This window comes from Hyaena hyaena, unplaced genomic scaffold (genome assembly GCF_003009895.1).
Source record: "Hyaena hyaena isolate Hyena2069 unplaced genomic scaffold, ASM300989v1 scaffold_1016, whole genome shotgun sequence".
Lineage (NCBI taxonomy): Eukaryota > Metazoa > Chordata > Mammalia > Carnivora > Hyaenidae > Hyaena > Hyaena hyaena.
In genome coordinates this window covers 43,197-57,278 of record NW_024081649.1, presented here as the reverse complement: position 1 = coordinate 57,278, position 14,082 = coordinate 43,197, and the positions used below count along the sequence as shown (strand labels likewise).

The following is a 14,082-nucleotide window of genomic DNA, read 5'->3' as shown; positions in this document are numbered from 1 at the left end:
GGTTTACCTAGTATATGCATATGCTAAAGACTTGGTATTTTGTGTCTCCATTACGACCATGACCTTGTGACTTAAAGATGACTTTATAGGCTTGCATATATTATCTCATTTAATCTTCACATCATATGAGATAGTGATGATTTCTGTCTCATTCTACAGATGGGTAAACTCAGGTTCAGAGAATTTAAGTGGCTAGCCTAGGGTCACGTTGCTAGTAAGTGGTAAAGCTGAGTTTTAAAGCCTGTGACCAGGGCGCCTGGGTGGCTTAGTCGGTTGAGCGTCCGACTTTCGCTTGGGTCATGATCTCGCGGTTCGTGGGTTCGAGCCCCGCGTCGGGCTCTGTGCTGACGGCCAGCTCAGAGCCTGGAGCCTGTTTCAGTCTGTGACTCCCTCTCTCTCTGACCCTCCCCTGCTCACGCTCTCTCTCTCTCTCTCCTAGAAATAAAAAATAAAAAAAATAAAAAAAAAATAAAAAAATAAAGCCTGTGACCTCTTTCTTACTGTGCCAAATGGTATGAGTACAGACTTGTCTATTTCTGAAGCAGAGGCATCACACAGGTGACCAGACGGTGTCTGAGAATGTCCCCTAGCTGACTTTATGGTAGATGGTGTCTATGTCAATACTCTTTCACTAACTTCTAGATGATGTTTGTACAATGTCCTTTAAAACAAAATATTTTTCCTTTGTCGTGCAGAAGCTTTTAATCTTGATGAAGTCCCAATAGTTTATTTTTGCTCTTGATTCCCTTGCTTTTGGGTGGGAATGTAAACTGGTGCAGCTCACCTGGAAAACAGTGTGGAGGTTCCTCAAAAATTAACAATAGAACTCCCCTATGACCCAGCAATAGCACTGCTAGGAATTTACCCAAGGGATACAGGAGTGCTGATGCATAGGGGCACATGTACCCCAATGTTCATAGCAGCACTCTCAACAATAGCCAAACCACGGAAGGAGCCTAAGTGTCTATCAACAGATGAATGGATCAAGAAGATGTGGTTTATTTATACGATGGAATACTACATGGCAATGAGAAAGAATGAAATCTGGCCATGTGTAGCAACATGGATGGAACCTGAGGATGTTATGCTGAGCGAAATAAGTCAGGCAGAGAAGGACAAATACCGTATGTTTGCACGTATAGGAGGATTAGGAGGAACTTAACAGAGGACCATAGGGGAGTAGAAGGCGGGAAATGGTGGGGTAGAGGGAGAGAGGCAAACCATGAGAGACTCTTGAATGCTGAGAACAAACTGAGGCCTGATGAGTGTCGGGGGGGGAGGGGGGAGATGGGCATGGAGGAGGGCACTTGTGGGGATGAGCACTGGGTGTTATATGGAAACCAACTTGACAATAAAATATTTGTAAAATATAAAATAAAATAAAATAAAATTTGACAAAAAAATAAAATATTTTTAAGTCCGCTGTCTTTTCCTTGAGCTTACACTTTGAAACCTATCTTCTTTCTTTTAAAAAATGCCCTCTACTACCCCAACAGACCACTACACCAATGCCGAAAAAAGAAGGAATATCAGAAAATAAGACCTCAGTTTACAGTTTCCGAGGCAGCATTGACTTTTTGACAAGCTGCTCATGATTTTAAAAAATAGAAATGATCTAATCATTTGACCTTTATGGCCCAGGCACCCTCTGAAACTAGGGTGGATTGAGCAAGAAGATTTTATGATGCTAGACATTCTCTCACCTTGGCAAATACTCCAACAGAAGCAGTCGTCCACTGCTACCCTCCATTGTCATGGAAGTGTCACATGAATAAATTGCTTTACTTACAAAGTATACAACTTTGCAGTTCAGCAGCCATCAAGGGCAGTGCTGTACTAGAGGTACTACCAGTGCAGGAATTTTCAGGAGTTTTTCATGCTGGTTGACATTATGTAACATGTATTAGCTTGAAATTGGCCGTGGTAGGATTATTTTACATTATGGAAATCAGGTTAGAGAAATGTTACAGATCAGAGTTTTGTTGTGGTGCTGGCGGTTGTTAAATGCTTACCTACACAGAACTGGTCAAAGGCCATTGGAGATAAAGACCTCATGAGAGTATCTTGGTGTCAACCAATTTCCATGCCCATCTTGACTTATTTTATACTCAGTATATGATGAGTATATTGGAGCAGTTTTGATAATACATCTGTTCTCCTTAGTGTCCCCAAAATGTTAGATTTTATTATTAGTTTATTTCACTCATTATCCTAACCAGGTCACATTTTTGAACCTTCATTTGAGAAGAGGAAACCATAAATAGCTGAGCATGCTTGCTAGGTATAATTTTGATGCCTTTCTGAGCATTAGGAAGGCATAGATCCCACCTTCAAGACAAAAAAGTAAGATCTTGGAAACACAGCTGCTCTTAGGTCTTTCTGACAATGACATTTTATAATAATTTTTAAGATCCTATTCTCTGGCTTCTACCATATGGTATGGCATCTACCATAAGGTCAACTAGACCATTCACTTCTCAGGTAGCTCTCAGTGAAGGACACTTGATACATTTAAGGATCATTGCTTTCTTATTTTAAAATTAAATAGAAGTGAATTGGGTTTCTACCAGTTAAAGGGGATGACAATCTTATGTTGTCTGTAAATGACTGTCTTCAGAAAAGCCAAGAGGACCCAACACTATAAATGTAGAACCACTCTGAAAACAAGAGGGATCTTTGCTGCAGGGACCAAGATGTATGTTAAGCTAACTAAGTAGGCTATCCCTAATGTTATAAACACCATCCCTGAAAACTCAGCATTTAAATCCTTATATTTTAGCAGTTGAGACTATCGATTGCTCAGAAAGGATGTAATGGTCTTGTGCATGCATATACGAACATACACATATGTATATATGTGTATTCATCTTGCTTTTTCTATTCTTTCTTTTTATTCTTTCCCACTCACTTACTCCTCTCTCCTTCTTCCTCTGTGAAACAATGTAAATTCGAAAATGTAAAAGTAGACAAGTTATCAACAGTAGAAAATAAAGTTGCAGGTGACAGATGGGATCTCTGAACAGTCATGGCAACTCTCATAAGGCTCCTCCCACTGTAGCTATACTTTGTCAGGGACAGACAGACACTTTGTCTGGCACAGAGGGCTACTGTGAAGATGCTTCCACATTCAGATTCAGTCATAGATTCTGAATCCTATGACAAACACCTCATGTTTTGTGATTAAAGACAATTAATATTATTAAGCTATCCTTGCCTCATGCCTACCACTGAGCCATCAGCCTTGGCCTTTTAGGATAAATGGGTATAGGGAATCAGGACAGATGTATCACCCCCCAGACTCCCCTCATCACCAGTCCTAACGCCCCAATATGGCCAAGACAGCTGGTGCTGGTTTAGCAATATTTATGTTAAGTTGGAATGTTTGAAGCATAGGTTTGGTTAAGTCCTACCTGGGCAATAATAGAGGGAAAATGCACTCTCGTAGAAGTGTTCTGTGCTTCAGGCAGCACTTCTATCTCAAGCACCTACAAGTCATAAAAGACAAGTCTGTCAACTTTTGGTTTTCTAGACCATGAAGAGGAGTTGACTGAATCAGTTTGCAGGTACTGATTTTAGCAGTAACAGGCATGAAATGACTGTGTGGGACAGTTCTTACAGAGAAAACAACAATCCCAGGTTCAGGCAGAGCGATGGGAATTTCGTGGCAGCCATGAGGTATCATCTGAAAACAAAACAAAATAAAAAGACACAATGTGATGCTTTTTTGTGAACTAAAAACAGAGCTGAGAGTTAGAAACTGAAGTACTAGCAGCATTGAGGACTTGCTTAGTCTTTTCACTCATGTTTCTGTTGCCTTGTCACTTCCTACTATAAAAAAAGTTGCCACCTTTTCTCCAAAGAATATGTGGCAGTTTTAGTGAGGATTGGTTACATATAAAATGCAATAGTAGTATACACCATGTCTATACAAGGGTTTCCTAAAGGTTTAGTACAGTTTTAAGCTATTAACAATAATTTGAAAACATGCTAAAATATATAATTCTGAAAATTTATGTTATCTTAGAATATTTGCAATTTTAGGCTGATTTGAAAGAATGCTTTGGGAAAAATTATTATTGATCTTAGGAATGTCTGTTATATTTATAAGTATGCATTTGATACAGAATTTTGTTCTGATATTATATATAGTTGGACAAAACTAGATCTTCCTGTTAATTTTTAATTGAATTTTGAATTGAAATGGCATTTGGAAATTTTTCTTAAAAACCATACATTTTTACATTAAAATGTCATCTTTGATTATAGATTAGAAATACCTTATTTGAGTTTCTCTTGTTAATCCAATGGCAACACACACACACACACACACACACACATGCATACATCCTCTGGCTCACACATATCCGTAGAGGTTAGGTGGCTCAGCTTTGGAGCTGGCAAACTTGGATTTGAGACCTCACTCTTCTACTTCTTATGTTGAGGCCTTACAGACAAAAAAAAAAAAAAAAAAAAAAAAAAAAAACAGAAATGTTCTATCTTTTCTTTTCTTTTTTAAAAAATTTTTANGACAAATACCGTATGTTTGCACGTATAGGAGGATTAGGAGGAACTTAACAGAGGACCATAGGGGAGTAGAAGGCGGGAAATGGTGGGGTAGAGGGAGAGAGGCAAACCATGAGAGACTCTTGAATGCTGAGAACAAACTGAGGCCTGATGAGTGTCGGGGGGGGAGGGGGGAGATGGGCATGGAGGAGGGCACTTGTGGGGATGAGCACTGGGTGTTATATGGAAACCAACTTGACAATAAAATATTTGTAAAATATAAAATAAAATAAAATAAAATTTGACAAAAAAATAAAATATTTTTAAGTCCGCTGTCTTTTCCTTGAGCTTACACTTTGAAACCTATCTTCTTTCTTTTAAAAAATGCCCTCTACTACCCCAACAGACCACTACACCAATGCCGAAAAAAGAAGGAATATCAGAAAATAAGACCTCAGTTTACAGTTTCCGAGGCAGCATTGACTTTTTGACAAGCTGCTCATGATTTTAAAAAATAGAAATGATCTAATCATTTGACCTTTATGGCCCAGGCACCCTCTGAAACTAGGGTGGATTGAGCAAGAAGATTTTATGATGCTAGACATTCTCTCACCTTGGCAAATACTCCAACAGAAGCAGTCGTCCACTGCTACCCTCCATTGTCATGGAAGTGTCACATGAATAAATTGCTTTACTTACAAAGTATACAACTTTGCAGTTCAGCAGCCATCAAGGGCAGTGCTGTACTAGAGGTACTACCAGTGCAGGAATTTTCAGGAGTTTTTCATGCTGGTTGACATTATGTAACATGTATTAGCTTGAAATTGGCCGTGGTAGGATTATTTTACATTATGGAAATCAGGTTAGAGAAATGTTACAGATCAGAGTTTTGTTGTGGTGCTGGCGGTTGTTAAATGCTTACCTACACAGAACTGGTCAAAGGCCATTGGAGATAAAGACCTCATGAGAGTATCTTGGTGTCAACCAATTTCCATGCCCATCTTGACTTATTTTATACTCAGTATATGATGAGTATATTGGAGCAGTTTTGATAATACATCTGTTCTCCTTAGTGTCCCCAAAATGTTAGATTTTATTATTAGTTTATTTCACTCATTATCCTAACCAGGTCACATTTTTGAACCTTCATTTGAGAAGAGGAAACCATAAATAGCTGAGCATGCTTGCTAGGTATAATTTTGATGCCTTTCTGAGCATTAGGAAGGCATAGATCCCACCTTCAAGACAAAAAAGTAAGATCTTGGAAACACAGCTGCTCTTAGGTCTTTCTGACAATGACATTTTATAATAATTTTTAAGATCCTATTCTCTGGCTTCTACCATATGGTATGGCATCTACCATAAGGTCAACTAGACCATTCACTTCTCAGGTAGCTCTCAGTGAAGGACACTTGATACATTTAAGGATCATTGCTTTCTTATTTTAAAATTAAATAGAAGTGAATTGGGTTTCTACCAGTTAAAGGGGATGACAATCTTATGTTGTCTGTAAATGACTGTCTTCAGAAAAGCCAAGAGGACCCAACACTATAAATGTAGAACCACTCTGAAAACAAGAGGGATCTTTGCTGCAGGGACCAAGATGTATGTTAAGCTAACTAAGTAGGCTATCCCTAATGTTATAAACACCATCCCTGAAAACTCAGCATTTAAATCCTTATATTTTAGCAGTTGAGACTATCGATTGCTCAGAAAGGATGTAATGGTCTTGTGCATGCATATACGAACATACACATATGTATATATGTGTATTCATCTTGCTTTTTCTATTCTTTCTTTTTATTCTTTCCCACTCACTTACTCCTCTCTCCTTCTTCCTCTGTGAAACAATGTAAATTCGAAAATGTAAAAGTAGACAAGTTATCAACAGTAGAAAATAAAGTTGCAGGTGACAGATGGGATCTCTGAACAGTCATGGCAACTCTCATAAGGCTCCTCCCACTGTAGCTATACTTTGTCAGGGACAGACAGACACTTTGTCTGGCACAGAGGGCTACTGTGAAGATGCTTCCACATTCAGATTCAGTCATAGATTCTGAATCCTATGACAAACACCTCATGTTTTGTGATTAAAGACAATTAATATTATTAAGCTATCCTTGCCTCATGCCTACCACTGAGCCATCAGCCTTGGCCTTTTAGGATAAATGGGTATAGGGAATCAGGACAGATGTATCACCCCCCAGACTCCCCTCATCACCAGTCCTAACGCCCCAATATGGCCAAGACAGCTGGTGCTGGTTTAGCAATATTTATGTTAAGTTGGAATGTTTGAAGCATAGGTTTGGTTAAGTCCTACCTGGGCAATAATAGAGGGAAAATGCACTCTCGTAGAAGTGTTCTGTGCTTCAGGCAGCACTTCTATCTCAAGCACCTACAAGTCATAAAAGACAAGTCTGTCAACTTTTGGTTTTCTAGACCATGAAGAGGAGTTGACTGAATCAGTTTGCAGGTACTGATTTTAGCAGTAACAGGCATGAAATGACTGTGTGGGACAGTTCTTACAGAGAAAACAACAATCCCAGGTTCAGGCAGAGCGATGGGAATTTCGTGGCAGCCATGAGGTATCATCTGAAAACAAAACAAAATAAAAAGACACAATGTGATGCTTTTTTGTGAACTAAAAACAGAGCTGAGAGTTAGAAACTGAAGTACTAGCAGCATTGAGGACTTGCTTAGTCTTTTCACTCATGTTTCTGTTGCCTTGTCACTTCCTACTATAAAAAAAGTTGCCACCTTTTCTCCAAAGAATATGTGGCAGTTTTAGTGAGGATTGGTTACATATAAAATGCAATAGTAGTATACACCATGTCTATACAAGGGTTTCCTAAAGGTTTAGTACAGTTTTAAGCTATTAACAATAATTTGAAAACATGCTAAAATATATAATTCTGAAAATTTATGTTATCTTAGAATATTTGCAATTTTAGGCTGATTTGAAAGAATGCTTTGGGAAAAATTATTATTGATCTTAGGAATGTCTGTTATATTTATAAGTATGCATTTGATACAGAATTTTGTTCTGATATTATATATAGTTGGACAAAACTAGATCTTCCTGTTAATTTTTAATTGAATTTTGAATTGAAATGGCATTTGGAAATTTTTCTTAAAAACCATACATTTTTACATTAAAATGTCATCTTTGATTATAGATTAGAAATACCTTATTTGAGTTTCTCTTGTTAATCCAATGGCAACACACACACACACACACACACACACATGCATACATCCTCTGGCTCACACATATCCGTAGAGGTTAGGTGGCTCAGCTTTGGAGCTGGCAAACTTGGATTTGAGACCTCACTCTTCTACTTAAAAAAAAAAAAAAAAAAAAAAAAAAAAAAAAAAAAAAAAAAAAAAAAAGCACCTAACTGTTCTATCTTTTCTTTTCTTTTTTAAAAAATTTTTAATGTTTTATTTCTGAGAGAGAGAGACAGCTGAGCAGGGTAGGGTCAAAGAGAGAGGGAGACAAACACAGAATCTGAAGCAGGATCCAGGCTTTGAGCTGGCTGTCAGCACAGAGCCCGACGCAGGGCTCAAACACATGAACCCTGAGATCATGACCTGAGCCGAAGTCCAATGCTTAACCGACTGAGCCACCCAGGCGCCCCTTAATTTACTTTTTTGAAATCCTTGCCTTCCCACTTGATCGTCAGTAAAAACTTCCTTTATTTTTGTAATTTTTAAAGTTCATTTATTTATTTTGAAAGTGAGAGAGAGAGCAAGCAGAGGAGGGGCAGAGAGAGAGAAGGATGGAGAGAGAATCCCAACCAGGTGCTGCACCATTAGCATGGAGCTCAAACTCACAAACCATGTGATCATGACCTGAGCTGAAACTAAGAGTCACGCACTTAACCAAATGAGCCACCCAGGCACCCCCAAAAAATTCCTTTAGTTTTGAAGTTCTGGATATCTTCCATGAGAAAACCATTTCTGTTTTCTAATTCTTTAATATTTCTAATTGATTCATTATCAGTTTATGAAGACTAATTTAATTAATATCTGAAATACACTTAGTACAATGTCTGGCACATGATAAGTGCTATGTAAACCTCTTGATTTTATTGTTATATCCTCTCTCTGATTTGTACAAGATCATTTTACATCAGTGATATGCATTTAGAAGCATTGTTGCAGATTTTCTTTTTCAGAGCATTTTGGTATGTTTCCTTAATCTCTCTTTCTTTCTCTCTCCAATTTTGGAGACCCTGCTATCTATGAGAAATAGATATAGATTTAAAATATCTGTTCAGGGAAGAATGTACTTTATGAAGTTAGAAATAAGAATAGGAGCTTATGTTTTCATCTGGAAGGTGTCTTAAGAGTCTACTCCAAACTCTTATTCATTCAGCAGTTCTTACTGTCTTACATGGGGACATGAGTCCTTGTCTCAGTATCTGGTGAGATCGGATGAGTTTAATAGTTAAACCAAGAGAGGAAATGTGGTCAATTAAATATCACCATCACTACCACTACCTCTTCCCAAAAGTGGTTCCAATTAGAAAATTGCTTGTATGAGATGATATTGGTAACTTTTATGGATAAATTGTTAGTTAAGAAAACCACTTGGCTTTGAGTCATAAAAGAATGTCTTCTTTGTTTTCTTGTTTTGTTTTGGCTTTTTTGGTTCTTTTGCTTTTTTTTTATTTAACAATATTTTCTCAGCTCTTGCTTTATACCAGAAATCTGCAGGAAAGACATTCCAGGCTGTAGGTAGAGCAAGAGCAGAGCATCTTGAAAGTAGGATGTAGGGATGGTCTTGAAGTGTTAGAGTGGAGGTCCTAGGAGATGAGCAGGCCTCAGCATACCCAGAGGCCTTGTTATAGCTCAGATTCCTGAGCCCTGCCCCCATCTAATAAGTCTGGGTGGAGCCTGAAAAGGGGCATGTCTTACAGGCTCCTGGGTGATATAGGTGCTGCTGACATGGGGCTCACACTGTGAGAGAGGGACTGTGGTAGAGAGGGACTGGAAGGAGAAAGGGATGGTGGGATTACTATGAGCTGGGGGCCAATAGTAGGAAATGAGGCTGGAGAATGGGACAGCGGCCCTAGGACCTCAGCCTTACTAGGAAGTTCAAGTGTAGTCTCTCAGATCAATGAGAGGTCATTGCAGGTTCTTCTGGTCCTCCCTCACCGAAATGGCTCTTGCTTCTGAGGGGATTACAGTATAGTCAGTCTTGGAGGATTTTCTGGTTCTGTGGGGCACTCACCCCTTAGTGCATGTGAAACGAATCCTGTGGAATTTGAAAATAACCTATAATTCCCTCTGTTCTGGGTTCCTGACCAACCTTCAACCAATAGGACAGATTGCTTACTTTGTGGAGCACAGACATTTTACCCATGCTCAGGTTTTGACTGTACGAGACATAGGCAAATCAAAGTGCTGCAATTCAGATCAGTCCAACATTTACTGAAAATGCTTTCTCTGTATCTGGCACAGCACACTTAATGCATCAAGGATATAATCAAAGCACATTATGATTTCTAACAGCAGGCAGCATTCAATCTTACGGGGACAAATACCAAAAAAATGAAACAATTATAGGATTATATAAGCAGAGGACAGCACAATGTGTAATAAAGTGTTAAATTGAATATTATCAGACATAAATGTTAATGATGCAGATAATAAGTGCTGTGGCCACTAAGAAGCAGGAGAATTGTTGAAATGACTAGGGAATGGAGGAGGCATTAGAACCGGTCCTTGGAAAATAGTGAAAATTTACCTAGTTAGAGAGAAAGGCAAAAGCATGGAAAAGCCTTTGTCTTCAGATTCAGTCAACATGCAAGGAATTATTGTGTTTTCCCAAAGTTTTTCTCTGTTCTTCTGCCTTTCAAGAGAAAGCCTGCCATGTGTTTCTGATTCTTGAGTACAATTGAATTACTAATCCATTGTCTGGTAAGAGCTATTTGGTCAGGGAGCCCCGTGGACTTCTCAGAAACTTTTATCCTTTGAAAGAAGCTGTCCTGATTTGCCATTGTTAATGAAACTTGTACTACACAATGCTCAAGTTTAAGACCCACTGAGAACATGACCATGAACCTCCTTTCATCTCCACATGGGGGAACCACATGGCATATAGGAGCTGCAGAGACCCAGCAGCAGTGCGGCTTCCCTAGTGTTAGTAATTGTCTTGAACTTTCTCCTGTCATATCCTAATAGCTTTGTATTAGGAGTGACGGTCTGTACTGCTTCCCCCCTTATGAATAAATACAAAATGTCTTGCCACCCAGAAGACAAACCCTTTGTAGTCACACATCTCTTTTGAACATGCATCCTTAGGACTCTGCATGCATACGTTTCAACATTCTGTGCCTGTGTGAGGCTTTGCTTGGAAATTGTGAAATATGCACTTATTGCAGTGGATATATTCTTACTCTGTCAACTGCTTCTATTGCATCATCTCCTGAGTAATACATTTGATGAGTCAAAGGGCTCACCTCCTTTGCTGAGGATCTCTAGGAGTTTTTTTCTGTTAGCTCAGATAATTTCAAAGGTGCGGGTTTATATATATAATCCCAAGGTTAAGGCAGAAGATAGAAATGAAAAGGAGAGGATGGTTAAGGAGAGGCCCCAGGCCGACCTAAAGATAAATTTTAATGATAATCTGTATGGTAAAGATCACTAACCTTTTTCAATTGCTCACTCATATCTAGAAAATATTTTGAGAATGGAATACTTATATAGTGCTTGCTTATGGAAGATACACAAAAATAGAAATAATAAAAAATTTAAATAAAGGTAATTTCTAATATTCTCTTCCTATCTCCTAAATATTTCTCTTTTGTATCATTTGTCATGTGAACACTGCTTTTGAATACACTTTTCTATGAGCCTATAGCAGTGGCATGATGCAGTACACCGGTTCTCAAATTTTAGGCTGCTTCACAATTTCCTGAAAGCTTGTGGAAACACAAATTTGTGCCTCTTTCCTACGTTTCTGGCTCAGTAGGTCTGGGGCCCAATAACATGTATTTCTAACAACTTCCCAAGTGATGGTCTGAGAAGTAACCTTTAAAAAACAATTAATATAGTTAAGAACTTGGGTCTCAGAGATCATTTACCTAAGTTGGATATCAGGGTCCTTTCATTTCCTGATATGTGACTGTGGGTAAATTATTTCATTTGCATGAGCTTAGGTTTTTTTTTTTCTTTTAATCTGTGAAATGGATGATCATAATTACTTACCTCTTCATGTCACTGGGGAGCACAATATGATACTGTAGACAAAGTAGCTTAGTACCCAGTACTTACCACCTACAAAACACCAATACACGTTGGCTGTGCTATGCTCCTCTTCATATCATCAAACATTTTTTAATGTCATAAAGTAAACTTTAGCGACTTTTATGCCTTAATTCATAAGAATCATGGGAATAATTTTTTCTGCTTTATGATTATACATTTAGAAAGACCATTCTCCAAATGAAGTATCTTTCTAGTTGGATGGTAGAGATGAAGCTCTTTTGCAAAGTCTGCTTAAGAGAGAACAGTGTGTTCAGCCCTCTCCCTTCTGTGTGTAACTGTTGATAGTTTGTGGCTAAGTGTGCACTGCTGTGGTCTTTTGTACATACTGACTCTTGTTGCATGATACAGAGTTGAAATTTTTGGCAGTTGTGTTTTTGAATGTTTGGGGGCATGAGAGTAGCAAATTCAAGTGAGTCCTTTGAATTTGATTAATTATTAACACTTCTCTCTCCTTTTTTTCTTCTCTTCCCTCCTTCTTATGAATTGCTAGGACCAAGTACCACCTGCCAGGAAGATTCATGTGCCAACCAGGGGGTCTGTATGCAGCAGTGGGAAGGCTTCACCTGTGACTGTTCCATGACCTCATATTCTGGAAACCAGTGCAATGACCGTGAGTACAACCTTTTTATACTTGGGAGTTTTTTCAGAGTTTAGAGGCTTAGAGAAATTTTAAAGGGAAATATGTAAAAAGATGGCTCTTCTGAAAGATTTGTAAGCAACTTCCTCCTACAGAGGCTTGGAAAGTAAAGGACGGGTGCTCTTAGTGGAAGAGCAAAGAGGCATTTCTTGCTCAACATTACTGGATGTTTTCCCATTTGCCTACTCCCTGTGTTTTTCCTTTAGATTGGTTTGTGTGTGGCTGAGCAGCAAAAAACAATTCAGACAATATTTTTGCTCTAAGGAGTTTAATTTTTCATTAATTAAGTCATCTGGATAACAATTTTGAGACTTTCCCATTTTCATTGTCTAGAATTTAGAGGATATTTAAGGAATGTAGCTATTTCTTCAAAATTCTGAGTATAGAGAACTTCTTAGATTTTACAAATGATGAAGATATTCAGAGTCTATTATTTTTTCTAACTAGAGATATTTAAAGCGTTCTCAGGTGTTTTGCAAATGTAAAAAATTTCCTCTAGCTAAACATATTAATATCTACTTGGTTTATATGTACATAGTCATTCTGTTTATGTATGATTTCTATTGTAGGAGTATATTTATACGTATGTATGTGTGTATGTGGTTCATATTGGAAGAGGGGTGGTTGTTATCTTGTGCACTAGCAATGCCTCAGGCACATGAGAATGTTTAATTCTAGAAGACAGATTTCATGAAGGTGATTCTAGAATTGATGGTGGAGATACCTCAATACTATGGGAATCTGTAATCTGTGTCTCCACTTCCATTTTGTGTTATTTTCCTGACATGGCTATTTTTAAAGATGAGCAAACATCTGAATTTTCTGAATACCTTTTGCAAAGAGATTTGCTTAAAGCCATGATGTAGTGGGTCCTGCTAATCTCCCAATTTTCTAAATGTAGTGTTCATGGTAGGAGTTTATTTTACAATCTCAACTTTTAGTCAGTGGCCTCTTGGTTTTATAAAAAAGATGCATGGTGTTATCCGAGCAAATGGTAAAGTCATATGGTTGCCTAAGTGGGAGCAGGCACTGATCACAATGCCATATCTATCATGTTTATTTGGTTTTCCTTGAATCCTTATTTCTCAACTTTTATTTTTTCATGTGTGTGGTTGCCTCTTGGTCTGTTCCCGTTTTTTTCATAGCTTTTTATCTTCATATGCTCCATCAGTCACTTAAGATATACCTGGAGAAACAAGTGGGGACTCTATCCATGTAGAGAGAAAAATATTTGATTCTCATTCCTCTAAATGTAAGCATACACATCTCTATCTGTAAAGCAAAAGACACAGGATCTGCAGAAAGTTTGACATCAGATTGTTCTTTTCCAAGTACTTGGTCTTATTGAAAGTCCTGTTTCCACATTTATGATTTGGAAATACTGTTTAACTCAGAAATAGGCAGTTATGGACCCCTCCAGAGTATCTGGGGAATTGTGCTGTATGCTCTTTATTTTCCCTCCAGTGTGCCTGTGTAGGATGCATTAGGAAAGCTTTTTATCCTAAATGGTGGTATAATGCTTTCTTATCCTCCCAAGTTTATTCCATATCATAAATACAAACCACTCCTGGTAGAAAATGGTCAGCACGAGACTACACACAGAAAAGACAGAAAGGTAAGTTACTCTAACTGCAGTGAATATGCACAGTCTTCAGAAGGTATGTATA

General features: G+C 38.1%; 1 protein-coding gene across 1 annotated transcript in view; it reads left to right on the top strand.

The window, feature by feature from the left end:
- Positions 1 to 12,388, top strand: part of LOC120223593 (neurexin-3) — a gene marked incomplete at its 3' end in the record, with an annotated part of 324,726 nt that extends 312,338 nt beyond the window's left edge. Inside the window, exon 11 of the mRNA XM_039221796.1 lies at positions 12,269 to 12,388. Within this exon, the coding sequence (XP_039077727.1) occupies positions 12,269 to 12,388 (120 nt within the window). The remainder of the gene's footprint in view (positions 1 to 12,268) is intronic.
- Between the last annotated feature and the right edge of the window lie 1,694 nt (positions 12,389 to 14,082).